Source organism: Arxiozyma heterogenica, assembly GCF_036370985.1.
Source record: "Arxiozyma heterogenica strain weizmannii chromosome Unknown scaffold_7, whole genome shotgun sequence".
In the NCBI taxonomy this organism is placed as follows: domain Eukaryota; kingdom Fungi; phylum Ascomycota; class Saccharomycetes; order Saccharomycetales; family Saccharomycetaceae; genus Arxiozyma; species Arxiozyma heterogenica.
In genome coordinates, this window is record NW_027042660.1 from 769,661 (window position 1) to 791,086 (window position 21,426).

Genomic DNA, 21,426 nt, shown 5'->3' on the forward strand with positions numbered 1-21,426 from the left:
AATTGACCAAATGTTCCACAGACGCTAATCCGGGAACTAAAGGAAGTGTTTTTTCTTCCAATTTAAGTGGTATAATTAGTCACGTGCAAACTATTCATTTTCATTTTTTTTTTTCAAAACAACCCAAAAAAAGGAAGAAGAATATCAAAATTTAAAAAACAAAACCATTTACCGAATTATAACATACATAATTGTTGGAAAATGAGAGTTTGTTACTGTCATTTCCATAAGAATTATTTTTAATTAGTTTTTTCTGTATATTATGTGGTGTACGGATGTACCATAATATCAGGAAGACATTTTATTTTTCACCAAATATGTTTTTCACAGCTTTGAAGAAAAATGAAAAACTTAAAAGAAAACTTGAAGTAAATATAAAAATGTATACTGTACACACTATATAATAAGTATATACATGTAGTTAGTACACAATAAAACAAGCATCTATAACTTAACGATGTCTACCATTACCATGGACGCTGAGGGCTCCAAATTCCAACAAAAGCCATAAACCTCTCTGTGTATAATTCATAATAATTCAGTTTGTATATATATAGATATATTATATTATTATTTGGATTTTTTGGTTATCCTTTCAAATAAACTAAAAATTCTTATATTAGTCATCACCAGATAATAATTAAGTATGTTTTATTATCATCTAATTTTTCTGTACTTTGAATTATGGCAGCGATATGAAGTTGCATAATGTTAAGAAAATGACTTTGTGATAAAAATTCTAATAAATTCCATCCTTTGAGTTAATATATGATAATGTTTAATTATATACGCATTGAACTTAGTTTTTGTTGGAGTTTAGAACACTCAGTGTCTATGATAATGGTAATCATCATTAAGTTATAGATGCTTGCTGTTTTCTATATAATGTATAATTTATATATATCATAACAAATTTAATAAATAGGGCGTACGGTTGGGGTCTTCATGCATGCACAAAAGGAAAATTATGTTTTATTCTTAACTATTTTTTTTAATCTGTTCCTTTTCTTTTCTGATGTTTTGAATTATTATATATACTTGTTATTATTACACAATAAAATATCTATTTGATTAATGAATTCGAATTTATTAAAAAGTAGCATAGATTTTCTGGTTGAACGGTGTAACATTTTTCTAATTAAAAGTTGCTTACTATTTGTGAAAGAAAGTATGAATACTTAGTGGTGTGGTCTATTGGGTAATTAATATTGATATAATTGAGTCATTTATTTGTTTGGTATTTCATTATGCTAAAATATTATTATAGCAAATCGATTTTAATATGATTATCACTAGTATTAAATTTTTGTCTATTACAGAATTTATAAACTATTTACCTCTATAATTGAATGATAGATTGAAATGCAAGAGAAACTTAACAGAAAGTTAGAATAAACACAACTCTGTGAAGATCACCTAAGTATTTGAACCATTAAAAATGAAAAGAAAAACAATAGCAGAAAATTCTACACCTGAAGATGAAAATTTTTAGTAGATATATAAAATATGTTTTATATTGTCATACTGTTTCTTCTATTTTTAACTATTGCAATCTTTTGTTCCCACTAGCTAAAATAACACTTAACTCTTAGATCTTTCATTTAATAAAGTAACTCAAACAAACGGTATTCTTTCTGAATAGGACGTTTATTAAATTTCATTTGAACAATAATAAGCATAAATAATTACTATTTCTGACTCATCTCATTCAACTACCTTTTTAAAGTAAATCTTTGTAACCAGTATGTTTTTTGTAGAGAAAAGAATATGATAAAACTATTATTACTTTGTATAAAAATACCTTAAAGTTCATAATTTTTACGCACTTTACATTTAGATTTATCAAAATTTCAGTATTTTTATAAAATTTTTTATAGGTATTTGCTATAGTGCATTAACTTTCTAACAAAACTCAAAGGGATATTTGATTTAATTTTAGAGTAGTTTAATGTATTGACATAAGAAAGAATAGTTGAAGATTTCAAAGGTTTTGTACGAAAAAAACTGTATTATTTTAATGTCAATAATTTCATGGCATAGTTGTATTACAAAATGTAGGTCGTCAATTATTATTAATATCCATAAGGAATATTTTATATTTTTGTTAATCCATAAACTGGTGATAAACAAAAATCTAGGTAGTTATTAAAGTAAAAAGGAAATATATTTTTTTTTAATAGATGAGGTTCTACTGCAAGAAACAGACCTTTCCAAAGTATAGAATAAAACTAAAATTTCTTGGTTGTTATTCCTTATACATAATACATAAAATCTACTGTATGTACGAAATAGTGTAAATGTAAAATTTACATGTAAAAGAAAAAAAAGGAATTTTGTGATTAAGTGAAGAGTTTAAAAAATTGGATACACTAGTGTAATATAGTCCAGTAGACAAGACAAAATTGTACATTGTAGAGAACCTGAAGTAATGATTCCATTCGTAGGCAAAAATTTTTTTTTTGCAATTGTAATAACCCAAAGATTATGTGTTTCTGATAACAGTTAATCTTGTTGAAATCTCAATAATATTTCACTTGGATAGATATAAGATATAGACTCTTTCTATATCTCTAGCTGTAATATTCCTATATATCTATATATCTATATCCCTAATCTAAGATAACCTAATAGTATACACTTATATACTATATCTAAACCTAGGTAGTCCTTGGTTCCTTGTTCCTTCTTCTTGGTTGCTTTCTTGTACTTATGTTGGTTACTCCTGTTTTTATGTGTGTTTGTAAAATTTTGCAAAAAGGAAAGTTTAGAAAAATATCGTCAACCCTCATCTTTCTAAACAAACCCTAAACAGTAATATCAGGGATATTACAGCAAAAATAAAAAATGAAACGGACAGGAATTGAACCTGCAACCCTTCGATTGCAATCTTTCCGAATTGTCCCAGAAACTAACTGGAGTCGAAAGCTCTACCATTGAGCCACCGCTTCACCTTCACAAAGCTGAAATACTAATTAGAATATTATACTCTAAAATAAAAATTATTTGGGTGTTTAAGCAATAGTAATTGTGGTTGTGTAATGAATACTATCAAGATTTTCTATTTTGAAGTTTGTAAATTGGTGTTTATCAGAAAATTCATGCCAAACTGCTTAAAAAAATGAAAACAATACTGAGACACTTAAGTGTTTGAATTATGCATACACATAAATGCATCATTGAATTCGTTAAAAAATGAGAGTTTGGTTCCTGTCATTCCCATTTGTATTCTTAGTTTAGTTTTCCATATATTATGTTGTGCACGGATGTATTATATGTGGAAATCTTGCATGTTTTACTAAATTTGTTTTTTAGAGATTTGCAGAAACGAAAAACTTTAAAAGAAGAGTTGAAATAAATAAAAAAATTTACACTAAATAGAATGTATATAATAGATAAACATATATATCTAAGATAAGAAAAAAATAAGTATCCATAACTTAATGATACCTTTCTTTGCAATGGATGCTGAGTGCTGCAAATTTTAACAGAAATTATTATCTTTTTATACCTAAATTATAATATATCTTATCTATAAAAAGGGTGGTACATACATATTTACTAGTTATTTTAGACAATATTTTTTCCTGTTACTTTTATTAAAATATTGTAAAGATAGGTTGGATACAGCTTATGATGATTTTAAAACTATTTTTTTTGTAAAATAGATCAATTTGATTAGAAACTTGTACAACTATTAAAAGGATAAAAGATTTATTCAGTTTGGTAGAAGTATCGATTTCAAATCTATTTCTGTCAACTTTAAAATAAGGGTATAAACAAAAACAAATCAAAATTAAAGAAGGAAAAACATCATTAATTTTAGAGAATATATATCTAGAAATACATAAAAAATACTAATATATAGACATGAGTTGGCAGTTTATTTCAACTATTAAAATTTTTATTAGTTAATACAATAAGGAATCATAAAAAAAAGTAAAAAAAAGTAATAGGTCCATGATTATTTAGATGTTGTGTAATATAGGTTATTTGCCCAACATTCTTTTATATAATGGTTTATCATCATTAGCCATGGCTTCAACATCATAAGACTCGTCTCTCTTAGTTGGTGGTACCCATCTGCTTGATTTCCATGGTAAAACCCCTTCTTCCCACATAATGTTAACATCTTCCAAAGATAGCCCTTTAGTTTCTGGAACAAAGAAGAAAACATAAACCCAAGCAAAACATAAGCAACCCATGAAGACATAACCATAGTAGAAGTTGATTGCACCAGTGATGAATGGAGTGAAGAAACCTAATAAGAAGTTCCAGATCCAGTTGGCGGCAATAGATAAGGCCATACCTTTAGCCTTGACTCTTAATGGGAATGATTCAGAAACAATGACATAAGCAGTTGGGGCCCAAGTTGTAGCAAAACAGAAAATAAAGAAACAAGTGAAAACAATCATACAGTTACCAGCACCTTTAGAGGATGGTTGATCTTTACCATTTGGATATAAACTGGTGACACCAACTGATGCGAAAATAACAAAACAACAAATCATACCAGCAGCACCCCACAATAACCCAGTTCTTCTACCAAATTTATCAACCACATAGAAAGCAGGGAAAGTTGAAGCAAAGTTCACAATACCAATAATGATAGCAGTTTCATATGAATCTGGTAAACCAACAGATGCAAAAATTTGAGTACCGTAGTAGAAGAAGTAATTAGCACCTGTTAATTGTTGTAAAGTTTGGATCATGACACCCATAATAGTTCTTTGTAAAACCTTACCTTTAGTAGAAAATAATTCACCCCAGGTGGCATTTCCTACAGCTCTTTCTGCTTCGATACCAGCAGCTAAGAATTCGACTTCTGCAATTACAGTAGGATCATCAGCAGGTAATTTATTAGATCTGCCTACGGAGATTCTAGCATCTTCCATTCTACCAACTTCGATTAAGAAACGTGGAGATTCTGGGACAAATAACATAGCAGCAATCATAAATAAACCCCAAGCAAAACCTAACCCAAGTGGAATTCTCCATTGTCTAGAGTCCTTATAACTGTGTTCCGTACCATAATTAGCACAATAACCAAGGAAGATACCTAAGGTGATCATTAATTGATAACATGAGACCAAAGTACCTCTAAGATGCTTTGGAGATACTTCAGAGATCATTAATGGAGAGTATACAGCAATCCCACCAACACCCACACCGGAAATAATTCTACCAATAAAGTATTGGTACCACTTGTCTGTTGCAGTGATAGAAATAACTAACCCAACCATATAAACGATAGTAACCCAAACTAATGCGAGTCTTCTACCCCATATGTCACCAATTCTAGACCATGCAATACCACCAATAGCACAACCAATATTGAAAATAGAAACAATTAAACCAGTTCTTGCGTTTGAGAAATAGTAGGTTCCATCATCATGTTGTTGACCAAATCTTTTTTGGAAATCGATATGATTTAAGAAACCACCAATTGTACCAGTATCCCAACCATAAACGTAACCTCCAAAAGCAATCATTAAACACAAAATTGATGAAACAATATATGCAGAAGCAGGTTTTTTTGGCATTTCTGCTTGTGTAGTTTCTTGTTTCTCGAAATTATCTAAATCATTTTTGTCATACTTGTTTGAATTTTGGGAGAGAATAGAACGGGATCCACTTTCAGTGGAAGTTGAATTTTCATCCTTTATCTGGGACATTTTTAGTTAAAAAAAAAAAAAAAAAGAGAGAATCAATTATTAGTGGCTTGTTTAATTTATTGTAATTTTGTTCAGTGGTTTTTTTTTATTATTTATAAATTAGATTATTATTTAGAGGAAAGAGAATAATCAAATTGATTTCAAGTAGCGACTTGTGTCCCCTTTATATCTTATCAGGTCGAGGGATCTTCCTTCTTTATTTTTCGATTTAGTCAAAACAAGTGAAGGAACAGATGCCCCACTTTTTGGACAAGAAGAATAGAATCGTATATCAAGTGGTGTAGCATAATAAGCAACATAACAGAAAAGGCAACAATTTGTGAAGGATACTGTAAAGGCAATCATAGTACAATCGTAGAATAACGTTATAGGCAAAGGTATTATGGGCATTTGATTCTTCCTTCTCTTTCCCCGCATTAATTTTTTTTTTATGCTTGAAGAATGTGTCTTTAGTTGTGTTTATGACGTCTAAAATATTTTTAGAATGAAAGAAGCAGACACTTAGGTGCAAGAATAATAGGCAGGTTACTGTTGTAAATTTTAGAAGGCGTTGGTATGCGGGGCATTTCTACAATTTCTCGAACTTTGCAAGGAATGTACTATCATCAGAAGAAAAACAACCTTTCTATTGTTTTCTCTTTTTTTTTGTTTTTCAAGTAAACAGTAGAAGGGTTTTAATAAAGTAACAATTTTTTATGGTCGTAAAATATCTTCATAATATTAGGTTTAACTGTTTTTAATATTGAAAAGTTAAACAAACCACAAAATTTTCCTTTTACTCCATTTAGGAAAATAGGTTTGTCTAAATATTTTTTAAAAAATAAAAAACAATCAATAATCATACTATAGGACATGAGCCCATAAAATTTTATTTTGTAGAGTTTTCTTTTTTGTTTTACTTCTTAAATAGGTGAAAAAAAAGAGGAGCAAGAGAAAACCTCGAACAATAGAAAACAAACAAATAACTAAAAAAAAAAAATAGGCAAAATACAATAGTGCCTATAATAGGAAAAATTCCCAAGAACTTTCTTTTGTTTTTTTTTTTCATCAACATGCCGTTACTTCTTTTTTATTTCTATTATTTGGTCATTATGTTATTAGATTGTCAATAGAAGAATAAAGACGTCAAAAATTAGTATAAACTTATAGATGAAAAAGCTTTTGAATGAAGAGGGGTAACAGGGGTAATATTATCATTTATTGTATTAAAGACAAAGACAGTAGTTGTCAAAAAATACTAAAAAAGTTTCCCCACATGAATTTTCATCATATAATTTATTTTTTAATTCTATTTTTGTTTTGAATGTTTCTTATAAGATACAATAAAAGTTATAACCATGACTTGTAATTTTATCAGAATCTCGTTTAAAAAAATTATCACAGCCCCACAATTGATGACTTGGATTCAGTGTTGTTTAAAAGTAGGATAGGACTTTAGGGGGGGTATATTCAAATGATCAAATGTAATCTAGTTGTAAAAATAATAAAATAAAAAAATTATAACGTGTTATTTTTACATATGTAAGAAGAAAATGGTATATGCCAAACTTTTTGTGCTGTTGATATTATTTATTTATTTTTAAGGAGAACTTTTCTTTTTTTTTATATGAAAAGTAGCTGGAAGAAAATGGGTATGATAAAAATAATTTATCGAAGAGTATATATGATTTAATTATATATGTAGCTTACAAATCTAGACTTTTATACCCCAGTCATTTAAGGTAAGGACAAAATGTAGCTCTAAGTGTTGTATACCAACAAGTGTATCTTTTTTTTTCCTCTTCTTCTAAATCATATATAATCTGTTGCTATCTAATTTAAACAATTAAATATGGATAATATCATTACACATAACTGTCGACTAAGTTAATAGTGTAATTCTGAAGTTGAAATTATTTCAATTAAAATAAAAAAAATGTATAGTTGGCGTTGTTAAGAAAGCAAAAAAATGTATTTTTTTCTCATTGTATTTTCTATTGTAAAAGGATATAAAATTACTATTTATTTTTATTTGATTTGATCTTGCCTGTACCCTAATTATATTAGCATTTCTCTCATTAAAAGAATAAAAAATGTTATTGTAAAAGTCTTAATAACTTTTTCATAAAGATTTGACTTCTTTATCATGTGCCTATTTAACAAAAAGCTATTCTTTTTTTTTTTTTTTTTTTTTTTTGCCATTCGTTTTAAGTCTATCATGTTTATTTTTGTCCTTCTTTCCTCTATTATTATTATTATAATGTAGTTAAAATTTCATACCACCTTTTAGAATTAAGATACATACAGTTTATCAAGTATATAATTATATTGTTAAGATATATTGTGTTTTTAGTAGAAGTTATTTTTTTGTGTTGACGCAAGGCTTCGGAATCAAAAATTCTAGTAGAGTTCATTTTAAACTAATATAATAAGATAAGGTAACTTACAATAGAATATTGGTGGTATTATAAGTTTTTTTTTTTTTTATAAGTTATTCCTTGGTCCTTTTCTTTCTATATAAGTAATATACAAGATACAATATTATACAGTATACTCATTTTATCTTTGAATCTTCTTTACTATAAATTTTCATAATTTTTAATCACTTAGTACGATGAATTTAGATTATCAAACATAACTCTAATAATTATATTTCAACATTTTGGATATCGGTGAGATTCTAAGCTTTTTATATTTCATGAAAAAAGTTCGAAGTTAGCAAGGATACTAGTACTTAGCTTAATCAGTATGAAAATAAACAAGTTTAAGTAAGAAACAAACATTACAACAAATATTTAGAATCTCCAAACAACTTACGAATTCACTAAAAGCTTTGAAAAATTTCCCTTGCTTGACATTTTTATTATAACTACCCTCTTCTATTCCTATCATATTTATAGTGTTTATTAAACACTCTATATTTTTTAGTCTTTTCAAATAATATATTAGTTGGCCTGTATAAAATTCTTTCTTTACATATATATCAGCTTTACTACGAGCAAAATAAATCAAATGAACATAATATTGAAATTCGATACGTATCTAAGGTAGTTGAACTTTTAAAATAGAAAGTTCCCAAGTAATCAGTTAACTTTACTAGTTTATAATGCTCATATTCTCATCTATCTAGTTCAATATTTATCTTCTCAAAGAAGTAATAGGGCAAAATAATCATATGTATATATATATATATATATACTTTTTATGCGTACACCAATAAAAAAATTGTTTCATTCAATAGCATGATTAACTATCCTTAAGAAAAACCTATAATAACTTTGTTTCCATTTAAAATTCTCAGTTAGCATTGCCTTCTTGGAAAGGAACATCTTCCTTTGCATTGGTAATCTTTCCACTTCCACACTCTTTTCCGACATCAACTAAATGACTCATTTCACAGTTATTTTTGTCTCATCTTTTGTCACAAAAACTTACAAAAAAAAAATACCCTGTCTTTATCGATTTCTCTATTTATCTTTTTTTTTTCTTTTATTTTTTTCTAGAAGGAAAAAGTTTAATCAATTAGGTTTCGTTAGGTTTAAGAGCTACAGATTTTCAGAATGATAGAAAATACTGTAGGGTTTAATAAAATTGTTAGTTACATTGTTTATATACTATAAGGTGGTGACACGCTTATTTTTTAAATGATACATAGATAACAACCGAAGAATTGAGGATAATTTTTAATATCACTAAAAAACTGAAATAATTTAAATACAATTTGTGAACTTTGAAAGAAGTCGTTCGAGCAGAGAAGTACTAACTTTTTTTCACTTAATCAACTTTGTTACGATGCTTGTAATAAAATTTAAATTTTTTTGATTACATACAAATAAAGGGTTTGTAAAATGAAAAGAAAAGCAATAATTTTCCTTTAATGAAAAACAAAAATTTTAATAGAATAGGGTATAAATCAAAATTGAAGAAATTCGAAAAAAAAAAAATTTTTTTTTTCAGTCGTATTTTTTTCTTTTTGGAAACCTCAGCCGCATTTTATGACACATTTGTTTTTCTTTCCTTTCTTAGAAGTTTGCCGTTTATTTTGCAATTTAATACAGATAGAGCATAAAAAATGAGTCAGCTTTTTTTTTCTAATTTCATTCAAGTGACATAAAAGTAATTAACGCTAAATTTACATACACACACCCGTATATGTATATATATAACCATATATCTTCACAACAAAATGCCTTTATCTTTTTCTCTTTTAACTATCCTTACTAGCACTTTTTATCTCTCTTTTTGTCCTCTTGTTTACCCCATTTTAAAATAACAAATCAATAATAATGACAGCCATGAGATAGAATAACAGCCAGTGTAGAAAGATGACAGTAATCAGTGACCTTATTTCTCTCCCCTATAAATTTTTATTATCACACAACATATCAACCAACAATCATTATTAGTTTTTATAATATTTAAAAATGTGCGTTTACAAAAATTTTCTACTATATTTGGACAAGTCAAAGTTAAATAAATTATGCCTGGTAAAGAAACGTTAAAATTAAAAAAAGTAGTTTTAAGAAAGTTAATTAAATTGATAAAAACACCATTATTGAAATATATGGATGTTTTATCCAATATTTTAAAAGGTTTGGAAACATTGTATTTTAATGGCGGTAAGATAAGACAAATATATCCTATTAATATTATTGAAAAGTTCAAGCATATTTTCTATCATATTAAAAGATCGATTATATATTGTTCAAATCTAAATGAGATCAACGTAATATACAATGAATTTATCGAATTTTTGAGTCAATTTGATTCGTTCAATGATCAATCATTACTAATGTTTTTCCAACCATTAATTGTCAAATTCGATTATTTCCGTGATTTTTTCCAATCTTTTAGAGTAATTAACGATATCTATGAGAAGTTTCCCAGTGATACCACCCACTGGAATCTTAAATTACAAAAGGAAATTCAATGGTACATCACATTTCAAGAAGAGTTATTAAAAAAGCTGGTGTCAGAACCAAAAATCTCTACAAATCAATTCCAAAACCACTCAACAAATCATAAACCTAAATATTATAGACAAAATGTTTATATAAAAGATGTATAAAAAAAACAACAACTAGGTACTCATTAATACATAAATTAATGCAAAAAAATAAATCGAAGTAGTTGTGCATATGAACTGTATAATACTCTTTAACACCATACGGCATATCTCCTGACGGAGAAAAAACTTTTCAAGAAAACACACATACCCCCCTATCTACCTACCAATTTTTCTAAATAATAAGAATGACCCCATTCTTTAATCTTAATTAGAAAAAAGGTGATGATAAATTAAAAAGAAGCATCAAGCAAACGAATATATTGAATATCAAATCCAATATAAGTGGAGACAATGTTGCCATCATAACCACTGTGTTAAATGTGACAGAAAGCGACACTTCTAATTATAAAACTAACAAAATATCAGTGTATTAAACAGAATAAAGAAACAAAAAAAAGCATTAGAAATTCTTAAAAAATAAAATATTCCACCAAAAGCTTCAGACCCTCTACTCATGATCACACAATACCCTAGAATGTTATCAAAACACTACAAATAGCACAATGTAAATAACAAACGTCTCATTCTCCACAACACTATCTTCGAGGCCCTATAGTGCTTAAAATCAAGGCTCTTTTATAACCACGGAGAATTTGTTCACGCTATAAATAGATAAAAAGAAATTAAAAACCTTCTCCAAAAAACCGATACTGAATAAACGTAATTGCCACCCCAATACAAACCATTACAGAAAAAAGAAACATATCACAGAATAGTTATACATCTCTTAAAAATTAATCTCTGGGGGATAAGCAAGCCTACCCTATTACATCCATTATAAAACAAATGGCAAACCAGAGTAATTTGAAAGAAACAAAACTACCCCAAAATATAATCTTCCTCCAAAACTCATATCAGAACAACAATTCCATTCATCCCAGTTTCTTCAAAAAAAATTGTTAATTCCTTTTCAAGAATCTTATAAAATAAACAAAACCTCATAAAATGGACTACAAAAAGAGTTGAACCCTTTCATCTGAACACAGGACAACAAAAATAAATGTGAATGCTTCGAACGTGCCAGAGACCTCATCATCCAACAAAACACTACATATATGTGGTATTCCAATATCACTCATTAACAGATACCGCATAATCAATCATAGGTGGCCATGATATTAATAGAAACTTTTTTGCACGAGACAGAAAAATTCAATTTTTATAGAAATCTCCAACAAAATTCCCTTAATACAACTCAACACACTATAGTGATACCTGTTAAGGATTATAACCATTTATCATCTATTTTTATATAAATAAAAATAAAAAAATATTTTTCCAAAAAATACGGTTGTAACAAATTTAAAGGTAATGAACCTCAATGAGGTCATTTCAGTTGTTACACTGAAAAGAACAGATACTACACTTGATCTAAGCCAAAAGGCAAAGAGATTTGGTTTTTTGAAAAATAAATCAAAAGAAAAAACAGGAAAAACAAGAAAGAAGGAGGAACAGAAGTTAAGACAAAATATGTACCGAGAATGTCAGAGGAACGGAAGTAAACACATTTTCATTTTGAGAAGTCTTACGACCTCTCTCCTTTTATACTAAAAAAAAATGAAAAGAAAAGAAAAGAAAAAAAAAAAAAGCAAGACAAGAAAAAAAAAAAGAAATTAATATTTTCTAGGTCTATACACCCATACACCAAGCAATATGATTTTTTTTCCTAAACCTAAAACCCAGACCACCCAGAGAGGTACAGGTGTTATACATATATCTCCGTTTTATGTGACAAATCCTCCAAAGGTCATGTGACACATGATTGACTTGTTTAATGCTATGACGACATTCATGTATATACAATATACAATAAATATATATACAAACCTAAAAATTATAAGTTATGTCTGTTTATATCTAATATTCGGGTTTTTATATTTTTTATTTTTATTTTTTATTTACTTATTAATGTTGTGTAGTCTGAAACTTCAATGCCAGTTGCTTCCGTCTGAATTCTTTATATTGTGCATCTTGTCTTGATTCTACACGTGAAAGGAAATCTTGTTTTGCTAAATAACCACTTCTCTTATTATATTGCAATTCATCTTCTATACCTTCTCTATCAACATATTGGACCCAATCTAATTTTGACTTTTCTAAGGTACTTAATTTGGGTTTCAATGCCCCCGATATAATATCTTCTAAGATCGGAGGTCTCTTTAGTGGTCTTCTTAATTTCGGCTTATTATCACCATCACCATCACCATTGTCATCTTGAAATTCCTTGTGTTTGATTATTTCATCTTTTTCTGAATCTTTCTTATCGTTATTAGAATTTCCATCTGTTTCATCATTTTCAATAGTACTTCTACCAATAGTGCTCCCACTTACAACATCCTTGACATTATGGTTAAATTTCAAACTATTTAAATATTCTTTAGCTTCTGCACTTGATTTAAGTACCCATTTTTTCTCGTGAATTATTTCTCCTGCAAACTTGTAACTTCTTTCAATTAAAATTTCCCCTTCTTTCTCCTTAACTAAACCAAGCACTCCCATTTCTGTCGTATCTTCATGCAATGGTTCAACAGATATAACTGATTGTCTTGCCATTTTTGAGTCAATTAATCTCTTGGTGCTTTCATTCTGCATCTCACTCCATATATCTATGATCTTGTCAGACAGGTGCAAATCTGATGATACCATAATATTATCATATTTATGTTTAGCCATACGTTCCCTCTCCAATTGATGGCCTCTACGAGTCTTAATTAATCCTCCGACTTCACTCTCAATCTTAGAATAATTTCTAGATTTTATAGATTCGCCATCATCGCTATCTTCACCCTTATCATCGTCTACTTCTTCCTCCTCATGTCCATAAGATATCGTCTTAAATTCCTTGTCTGGCACAAAATCTTCATCTTCTTCCTCATTATATTCTTCATTCTCATTATTTTCATGAACAGAATTGTTAATCGTTAATTTTTCATCCATAATACTCTAGTGATTATTAACCATATGTTTGATTACTATTATTACTGTTGTTATTAAAGTGTTTAAAAACCATATATCACTGACAAATATCAACACCGCATTGAGGTTTCTTTTCCTTTCTAGTTTTGTTTAGTAAAAAAATGCCCGTGAAAAATTTGGAAGTTTAATATATATATATTTTACTTCCTAAATTCTATACTATATTTAACACTACTATTAAACTATTAAAGCCTCACGCACAGTTCTCCTACATATTTCTCACATTATTGTATTTATTTATTATTAACATCAATTTAATATTCAATAGAATTTTTTTTCTTTCGCTCAAGCTGAAAGAAAATTTTTTTTTTTAACCTGCAATTGGATTTTTTGATCTATTTATTTAAGTCATCGAGCCAATTTTAGGCTATAAACTATACAATCATATACAGTTAACATTAAATACATAACTCTTTTTCACACATAAAAAGTAGTACTAATCAATATCTCAACATAGGACTTTTTTAAGATGAGGTTTTTAATTGGATGCCCAGAAAATGGTTCTCTTAAAGAAATCATTTGTAATATTGGTACAGATTCATCCAGAAAGGATTCATTACAAACATTTTATATAGCAAATTATGTTTCAGAAGGTTCGAAGAATAAAATTGACAGATGGCATTCATTGAAAAAAGATGCAAGTAGAATGATAATTACTAGAAACCACGGAGTCATACAATTAATAAGGAGAAAAAACATTTCAAAGAAGGATGATGAAAGGCAAGTTGAATATGATATAAGTGAATTTGAAATGTTGGATTTTATAAATGATGATAATTTATTAAATGATAAGATTTTAGAACCGCTATTTATCAAATCAAAGAAAAGAACCAAACTGGTCGATGAATTTATTTGTATTGCCCCATTAGATGAGAATGAAACTAAATTTCTTGTTGGCACCAAGTCTGGTTTAATTCATATCTTAGCACTAAATAGTACTTATACAAGTATATCTAAAGTTGTAACACACGAAGTTAAAGCACCCTTGGAATTTGTTCAACTATACGATAATGACAGTAGTAATAGTAAAAATCATGTCTTTGCTATTGGCGGTGAAGAAAACTTAATTAAACTATATCAATTGAATGAAGATTTACAAACTTTGTCCAAAATTTGGGAAGCTAAAAATGTCAAAAATGATAGATTAGATATGAGAATCCCTGTATGGCCAATATCACTAAAATTTTTAAATCCATGTGAAAATATTAAACAAAAGGATCAAACTAATTATCAATTTGTCACTATTACAAGATATTCCCATTTAGGGATATACCAAACCCAACATGGTAAAAAACCATTACATTACATAGACCTATTACCAAACAGAGAACCTTTAACATCATTAGAATTAGTTGATGATGATGTTAATAAATTGACACCATTAGGGAATTTAAGATCATCTGATATTACTAATTTCAATTTTACTACTACAGACACTAAAAACCAAGTCTTAAAATACACAAACTCTGGTAGACTAATCGGAAAGTTTGGTAAAGCTGATATAGTAGGTGCATCTAATTATATTCATATCATCCCAAACAAAAATTTACTAATCCAAGTTGGTTTAGATAGATATTTACGTGTATTTGACGTAAATTCACTAAAAACTTTGATTAAAGTATATGTTGGATCTAAATCCAATTTTGTAGAATTAATAGATGAAAATGATATTATGTTACCTGACCCAGCTTCAAAGGACTCTAATAAAAAATCCAAAAATGATTCAACAAAAAGGACTTCAGAAGCAATATATGAGGAAGAAGAAGATCCAGAATTTTTATGGGAACAATTAGAGAGAGAGACTAAGAAGGCAAGGAAATCAAAGTAATAAAAGATGGAAGAAATCCATAGGAAAAGAGTGTAGATATCCTTATTTGTCTCTTTTCCTTCTTTTCTTTTTATAGAATGTATTATACATAGATATCTATATACAATAATAATAAATACATTAGTTATTTAGTGACCATTGTGGAGCTACCTGACACATTATTAAAATAATTTATCATCATGTCTACCATTCATCAACCTGATTGTACATAATACTAAAATCATTTTATATATATCTGGATGTCTGGATTTTCCATTCCATATTTTATGAAACCAAAACAGGCTACAAGAGTTTGAAATATTCTTTCAAGAAGATTAAGAGAAGGAAAGAAACAAAGATAGAAAGTCCTATTACATACTGATCTCTCGCCTTTTTTGTATCGTTTTCACAAGATCAATTGTTAATTTATTACGACTGTGCAACTTCCTTACTTTTTTCTAGTTTGCTTGAATCACTTAAAAAAATATGTAAATTCAATTAATAATATTCAATATTAAGCATAAGTCCTAGTTAATTAAACGTTCTCTGTGTGTGACAAATACCTATTTCCTCTTCATTTATCCTCATTCTGCTTATTCTCTTTTTATTTCATATTAGAATTTTCAACTTATATTTTACTAAGCCTTTGTCTGACATTGGTAGCATTTATAAATTATACAAAACACAACAAAACGAAGCTAAGATACCTATGGTTAGTAAGTTTTATGATATACCTGGATCTCATAGACCCACCTACAGAACTCCTTGCACAGAATCTTCTTCTTTACTTTCTTCAAGGAGAGAAAGTGAAACATATTTTAGTTATCAAGCAACCCCAAGGAGCCGAAAGATATCATCCAAATATGATTTGACAAATCCAGATAGAGATAAATTGGGTACATATGATGGTGTATTTATTCCTACCGCCTTAAATGTCCTTTCTATTATAATGTTTTTAAGGTTTGGATTCATTTTAGGTCAATTGGGTATCATCTGTACTCTAATTCTACTTCTGTTAAGCTATCTAATAAATCTGCTTACTACACTAAGTATATCCGCAATTTCAACAAATGGAACTGTCAGAGGTGGAGGTGCATATTATATGATTTCAAGATGTTTGGGACCTGAATTTGGTGGCTCTATTGGATTAGTATTTTTTCTAGGCCAAGTATTTAATAGTGGTATGAACGCTGTTGGTATTGTGGAACCAATTCTTTATAATCTAGGCGCTCCAACTGTTGGAACAAATAGATCTGTTGGTCTACTTTATCCTCTTTTGCCAAACGGGGAATGGTATGAATTTTTTTATGCTACTATAGTATTATTTATATGCTTATCAATTGCAATAATAGGTCCACAAACTGTATCAAAAGCAGGTAGTCTATTATTCTTCATATTATTTGCTTCGATTATATCTATACCAATATCCACTTTAACAAAAAATGCATTCAATAATGGATATATCGAATATACAGGCCTATCCTTATCAACATTCAAAAGCAATTTATTCCCACATTTTACTAAAGGTGCAGTAGGGTCTCTTCGATCGGGTAAAGAGTCGTTTTACAGCCTTTTTGGTATATTCTTCCCTGCTACTGCTGGTATATTTGCAGGTGCTGGTATGTCTAGTGAATTACGGAAACCATCAAAGTCTATTCCAAAAGGTACATTATGGGGTCTATTGTTTACTTTTATGTGTTATTCTGTAGTTGTTATATTTATGGCTTTTTCAATACCAAGGGAATCTTTCTACAAAGAAGTTCAAATTATTCAGTCCGTTAGTTCTGTTCAATGGCTTATCTTTTTGGGTGAATTATCGACTTCATTATTCTCTATCATTGTAGGTATGGTTGGTGCTGCGTATGTTCTTGAGGCAATTGCAAAAGATGCTATTTTACCAGGATTAGTCATTTTTAGTAATAATTCTAGAATTTCGCTGTTGTTTACTTGGTTTTTAACACAATTATGTTTATTTTCAGATGTAAATAAAATTGCATCGTTAATTACAATGACATTTTTATTAACTTTCATTGTAATGAACTTAGCTTGTTTTCTATTAGAAATAGCTGCAGCGCCTAATTTCAGACCCTCCTTCAAATATTTTAATAGATATACTGCATTTTCTGGTGGTGTCATATCTGTAATTTCAATGATAATTGTAGATGGATCAACCGCGTCTGCTTTAATTTTTGGTATAATGATTCTATTTTTAATAATTCATTACCTATGTCCACCAAAACCATGGGGTGACGTTTCTCAAAGTCTCATTTATCATCAAGTTAGAAAATATTTATTAAGATTAAAACAAGATAACATTAAATATTGGAGGCCTCAAATTTTACTATTTGTAGACAATCCCCGTACCAGCTGGAATTTAATTAGATTTTGTAATCATTTGAAAAAGGGTGGTCTTTACATATTAGGGCACGTCGTCGTAATGCCTGATTTCCAAACACAATATAATGAAATTAAACAACAACAAAATGCATGGATTAAGATTAGAGATATGACTAAAATAAAAGCGTTTGTGCAAGTTGGAATGGGTCCTTCCATTTCATGGGGCATACGAAATGTATTTTTAGGTTCTGGTCTGGGAGGTATGAAACCAAATATTACTGTCATTGGATTCTTTGACCTTCATTCTGAGCATATCAATGACCAATTCTCAGCAAAACATAACCCTAATTTAAATAATGTCTTAATCGACATTCCTGAATATTATAGCGAATTACCTACTGACTCTTGTGAAAATAATAAAAAGATCAATGTATGCCAGTGGGTACAGATTTTGGAAGATTTGTCATTAATGCAATCAAATATTGCCGTAGCACATGGCTTCAAATATTTAAATATACCCTCGAAGAATTTTGTAAAAAATGATTCAGAGAAACGTAGAATCGATTTATATCCAATTCAAATGTGTGCAACAATGAACTCAAATAGTAAGTATCCAACAATAACCACTTCCAACTTTGATACACATACTTTGATGTTACAATTAGGTGCAATCTTGGTCACAGTTCCAGAATGGAAAAAGTCACATATATTACGTGTGATTTTATTCGTAGAAAGAGAAGTTGATAGAGTTATGGAAGTCGAACGTATGACAAAATTGTTACAAATTTTAAGAATTGAAGCAACTTTAGTGGTAGTATCACTAGACCAATTCCGTGTGTATAACACTATTGTAAAAGGTGATTCCATATCTTTGGCTTATGTTCAAAATAGATTGAAAAATAACCAATGGTGGTGTGAATTGACTGAAGCAAGAAGAACTTTTGAACCAAAACGCCGTTTTTCTGTAAATACATCTGTTAACATGGAACACAAAAAAGTGAAATCTAAAAAATACGATTTATCTCAATTACAAAAAATGGGTGTATCATTTAAGATGAGTGCCATAATACCTACTGATGTACCTGCTACCCCTGCGATCAGCGACATTTCCAGTGATGATGATACTTCTATTAACGGGTCTCAATTATCTATAAGTCAAATTACGTCCATATTACATAAGGTAGATTTAAAAAAGAAATATTTTATGCCAAACAAGCATACGTACAAAGCCAAATCCTCAAGTAATCTTAAACCAGTTTTTTCAAGCAATGCTTTACCAAATACTAGAGTTCTAGAGGATGGAACAGGAGATAAACCTACAATCGTACCAGTCACAGAGGATGGCAGAGGCAATCTATCACCAAAAAGCCCCATAGTTCCTGATTTATCTCCATGTAATTCTGATGCCAGTTTAATTGAAGCAATGAACAATATTAAATTCGATGATTTACCAAGTCGGGCACAGTATTTAATTTTAAATGATATGATGGTTCAGTTGTCTCGAAATTCTGCCTTAATTTTTTCTACTCTACCTATTCCACCATTGGGAACTCACAAAAATGAGGAAGATAGTCTTGAATATGTAAAGGATATTGATATATGGTTAGAAAGGTTGCCACCAACCATGCTAATTAACTCACAAACCATGACTGTTACAACTGCATTATAAGAAAAAGAAAACAATCATAGCGTCAAGAGCACATGGCAAATATAAACTGTCATTTTCTCATTAATGATAATAATAAGATCAATCATAAGACTAAATTAGAAAAAACTCTCCATTTGAGGCAAGTTTCAGGTCGTATCACAGTTTCTTCCAAGAATCCTATTTTCGACGTATATTGGTCCTAAAGTAACTAAAATGCATGCATCAATCCTGTTACAAATAGTTTAGCGTTCTATTTATCCTAATTGTAATATCTATTTAACATTTATCTGCCACTATACAAATATATGTGGATCTGTATGTAGTATACTAAGTATATAAGGATTCAACGTCTATTCGGTTTCAATATATTCTCTTACTTTACGGAATGCAAATACAGTATAAAAATATGAAGCTGCTTCCTTTTCATCACCTTCCACCCCAAATTTCCCGTCTGATCGTTGCAAACCTTCTCTCATTCTTGGAGAAAATCTGTCAACCCATTTTGGAATCTCCTGAACAAAAAACTTATTAAATGGCATTTGCAATTCCAATTCCATACCGTATTCGTCTGCAAGACTTCTAAGTGTTTCAAAAGGCACCACATATTCTGGAACGTTATCAATAGCATCTTCCAGCCAATATGTGTACATTTGACCGAAGGGTGATGGGAATTCATTATCATTCTTTTGATAATCATTATTTGCAAAAGTCACTCTATATATGGAATTACCCCACGATGGTTTTTCAACTTCTTTACTAAATTTATTCATTTTATAACGAATAAATTCGGAATCCGGAATGCTACCAAAGAAAAAACCTCCAACTTTTAATGATTTAGTAACATTCAAAAGTGTTCTTCTTGCTTTAGCTTCTGTTTCAAAGGCATAATGCAAACAAAACTGAGTAGAAACGACATCACAAGGAAACCTACATTCCGAGAAAGGTTCTACTGCCACACCAAGAGATTCCCCAAAACAATCACCAGTAATTAAAATAACTTGATAATTCAAATTCTTCATCGATCTATATCTTTTATGAGCCTCTTGAATAGATGCATTTGATATATCAATACCAATAAATTGTGAAATACCAACATTACCATATTTCCTCAAATCACCTCCTTTACCGCATGCCAATTCCAATACAACATTACCAGACCTTGTGTATTTTTCTATTAGCATATACTTGATTGCATTATTAAAATTACGCAGTTTCAAGATTGGTGACAAATATCTCTTAGTTTTATTTGCAATCATCGTTCTTTCATTATAATGTTCTCTAACTATTTGATCCACATTGATCGCTCTATTCGCTGTTAATTCTATTTCATGTTTCTTAAATTGCTCTTCTATCAATTTTTGTCTCTCAAGGGCTCTTCTTCTCTCTTCTTGATCATACCTTTCACGTCTACGTTTTTGAATACCATAAGATGAAGTATTTTTAACCTGAGCATCAGGAGGGTCAACATGTTCATAATTCACTGATCGGTTTGGAAGTTCTCCTAGCAAGTTTTCAGATTTCTGCTCAGGATCTTTATCCTCCGTAGATGTAGATTCTTGGTTAAATTTACCATATTGTTTATCATAGTCTTCTTGAGACATCCACACAGGTTTTTCAATGGATACCGCCATACTTATTTCAAATACCTATTAAAAGGTCTAATTAGTTTCTACACTTATTGTAGTATCTCAAGTGTGGGAAGGGTTGAATTTTCAATAAATGGTACTGTTTTATCTACACAAGGCCACCAACCACATTATCCATACAGATTGTCAAGTATACATAGGCTAAAATAATGTTTCTGGGCCTTTTTTTTTTAGGATCTGTGTTTTAAGTCTGTAAAAATCTTTAATGGGGAAAAAATAAATTTCATTTCCATCACAAAAGAAGAAGAAGCGATGAGTTGGAAGGAGGAATATATGAAATCAGTTAACGTCAG

At 29.3% G+C, this 21,426-nt stretch overlaps 6 protein-coding genes and 1 non-coding gene across 7 annotated transcripts; 3 read left to right on the forward strand and 4 right to left on the reverse strand.

The window, feature by feature from the left end:
• Nucleotides 1-2,845: 2,845 nt before the first annotated feature.
• Nucleotides 2,846-2,948, reverse strand: PWA37_004981. The gene has a single exon. It is a non-coding gene; the product is annotated as a tRNA-Trp (tRNA).
• A 1,038-nt stretch (nt 2,949-3,986) lies between these two features.
• On the reverse strand, nt 3,987-5,672 carry PWA37_004982 (sugar porter family MFS transporter; the record flags this gene model as incomplete). Its single annotated transcript, XM_064861443.1, has 1 exon — nt 3,987-5,672. The coding sequence occupies one exon, from the start codon at nt 5,670-5,672 to the stop codon at nt 3,987-3,989; it is 1,686 nt and encodes a 561-aa protein (XP_064717120.1).
• A 4,459-nt stretch (nt 5,673-10,131) lies between these two features.
• PWA37_004983 (uncharacterized protein) lies at nt 10,132-10,719 on the forward strand (the record flags this gene model as incomplete). The annotated part of the gene is made up of 1 exon (XM_064861444.1): nt 10,132-10,719. The coding sequence occupies one exon, from the start codon at nt 10,132-10,134 to the stop codon at nt 10,717-10,719; it is 588 nt and encodes a 195-aa protein (XP_064717121.1).
• Nucleotides 10,720-12,624: 1,905 nt separating this feature from the next.
• SWC5 (Swc5p) lies at nt 12,625-13,656 on the reverse strand (the record flags this gene model as incomplete). Its single annotated transcript, XM_064861445.1, has 1 exon — nt 12,625-13,656. The coding sequence occupies one exon, from the start codon at nt 13,654-13,656 to the stop codon at nt 12,625-12,627; it is 1,032 nt and encodes a 343-aa protein (XP_064717122.1).
• Nucleotides 13,657-14,164: 508 nt separating this feature from the next.
• Nucleotides 14,165-15,523, forward strand: NSA1 (ribosome biosynthesis protein NSA1; the record flags this gene model as incomplete). Its single annotated transcript, XM_064861446.1, has 1 exon — nt 14,165-15,523. One exon carries the CDS (start codon nt 14,165-14,167, stop codon nt 15,521-15,523), a length of 1,359 nt encoding a protein of 452 aa, XP_064717123.1.
• A 688-nt stretch (nt 15,524-16,211) lies between these two features.
• VHC1 (Vhc1p) lies at nt 16,212-19,508 on the forward strand (the record flags this gene model as incomplete). The annotated part of the gene is made up of 1 exon (XM_064861447.1): nt 16,212-19,508. One exon carries the CDS (start codon nt 16,212-16,214, stop codon nt 19,506-19,508), a length of 3,297 nt encoding a protein of 1,098 aa, XP_064717124.1.
• A 329-nt stretch (nt 19,509-19,837) lies between these two features.
• ABD1 (mRNA (guanine-N7)-methyltransferase) lies at nt 19,838-21,118 on the reverse strand (the record flags this gene model as incomplete). Its single annotated transcript, XM_064861448.1, has 1 exon — nt 19,838-21,118. One exon carries the CDS (start codon nt 21,116-21,118, stop codon nt 19,838-19,840), a length of 1,281 nt encoding a protein of 426 aa, XP_064717125.1.
• Between the last annotated feature and the right edge of the window lie 308 nt (nt 21,119-21,426).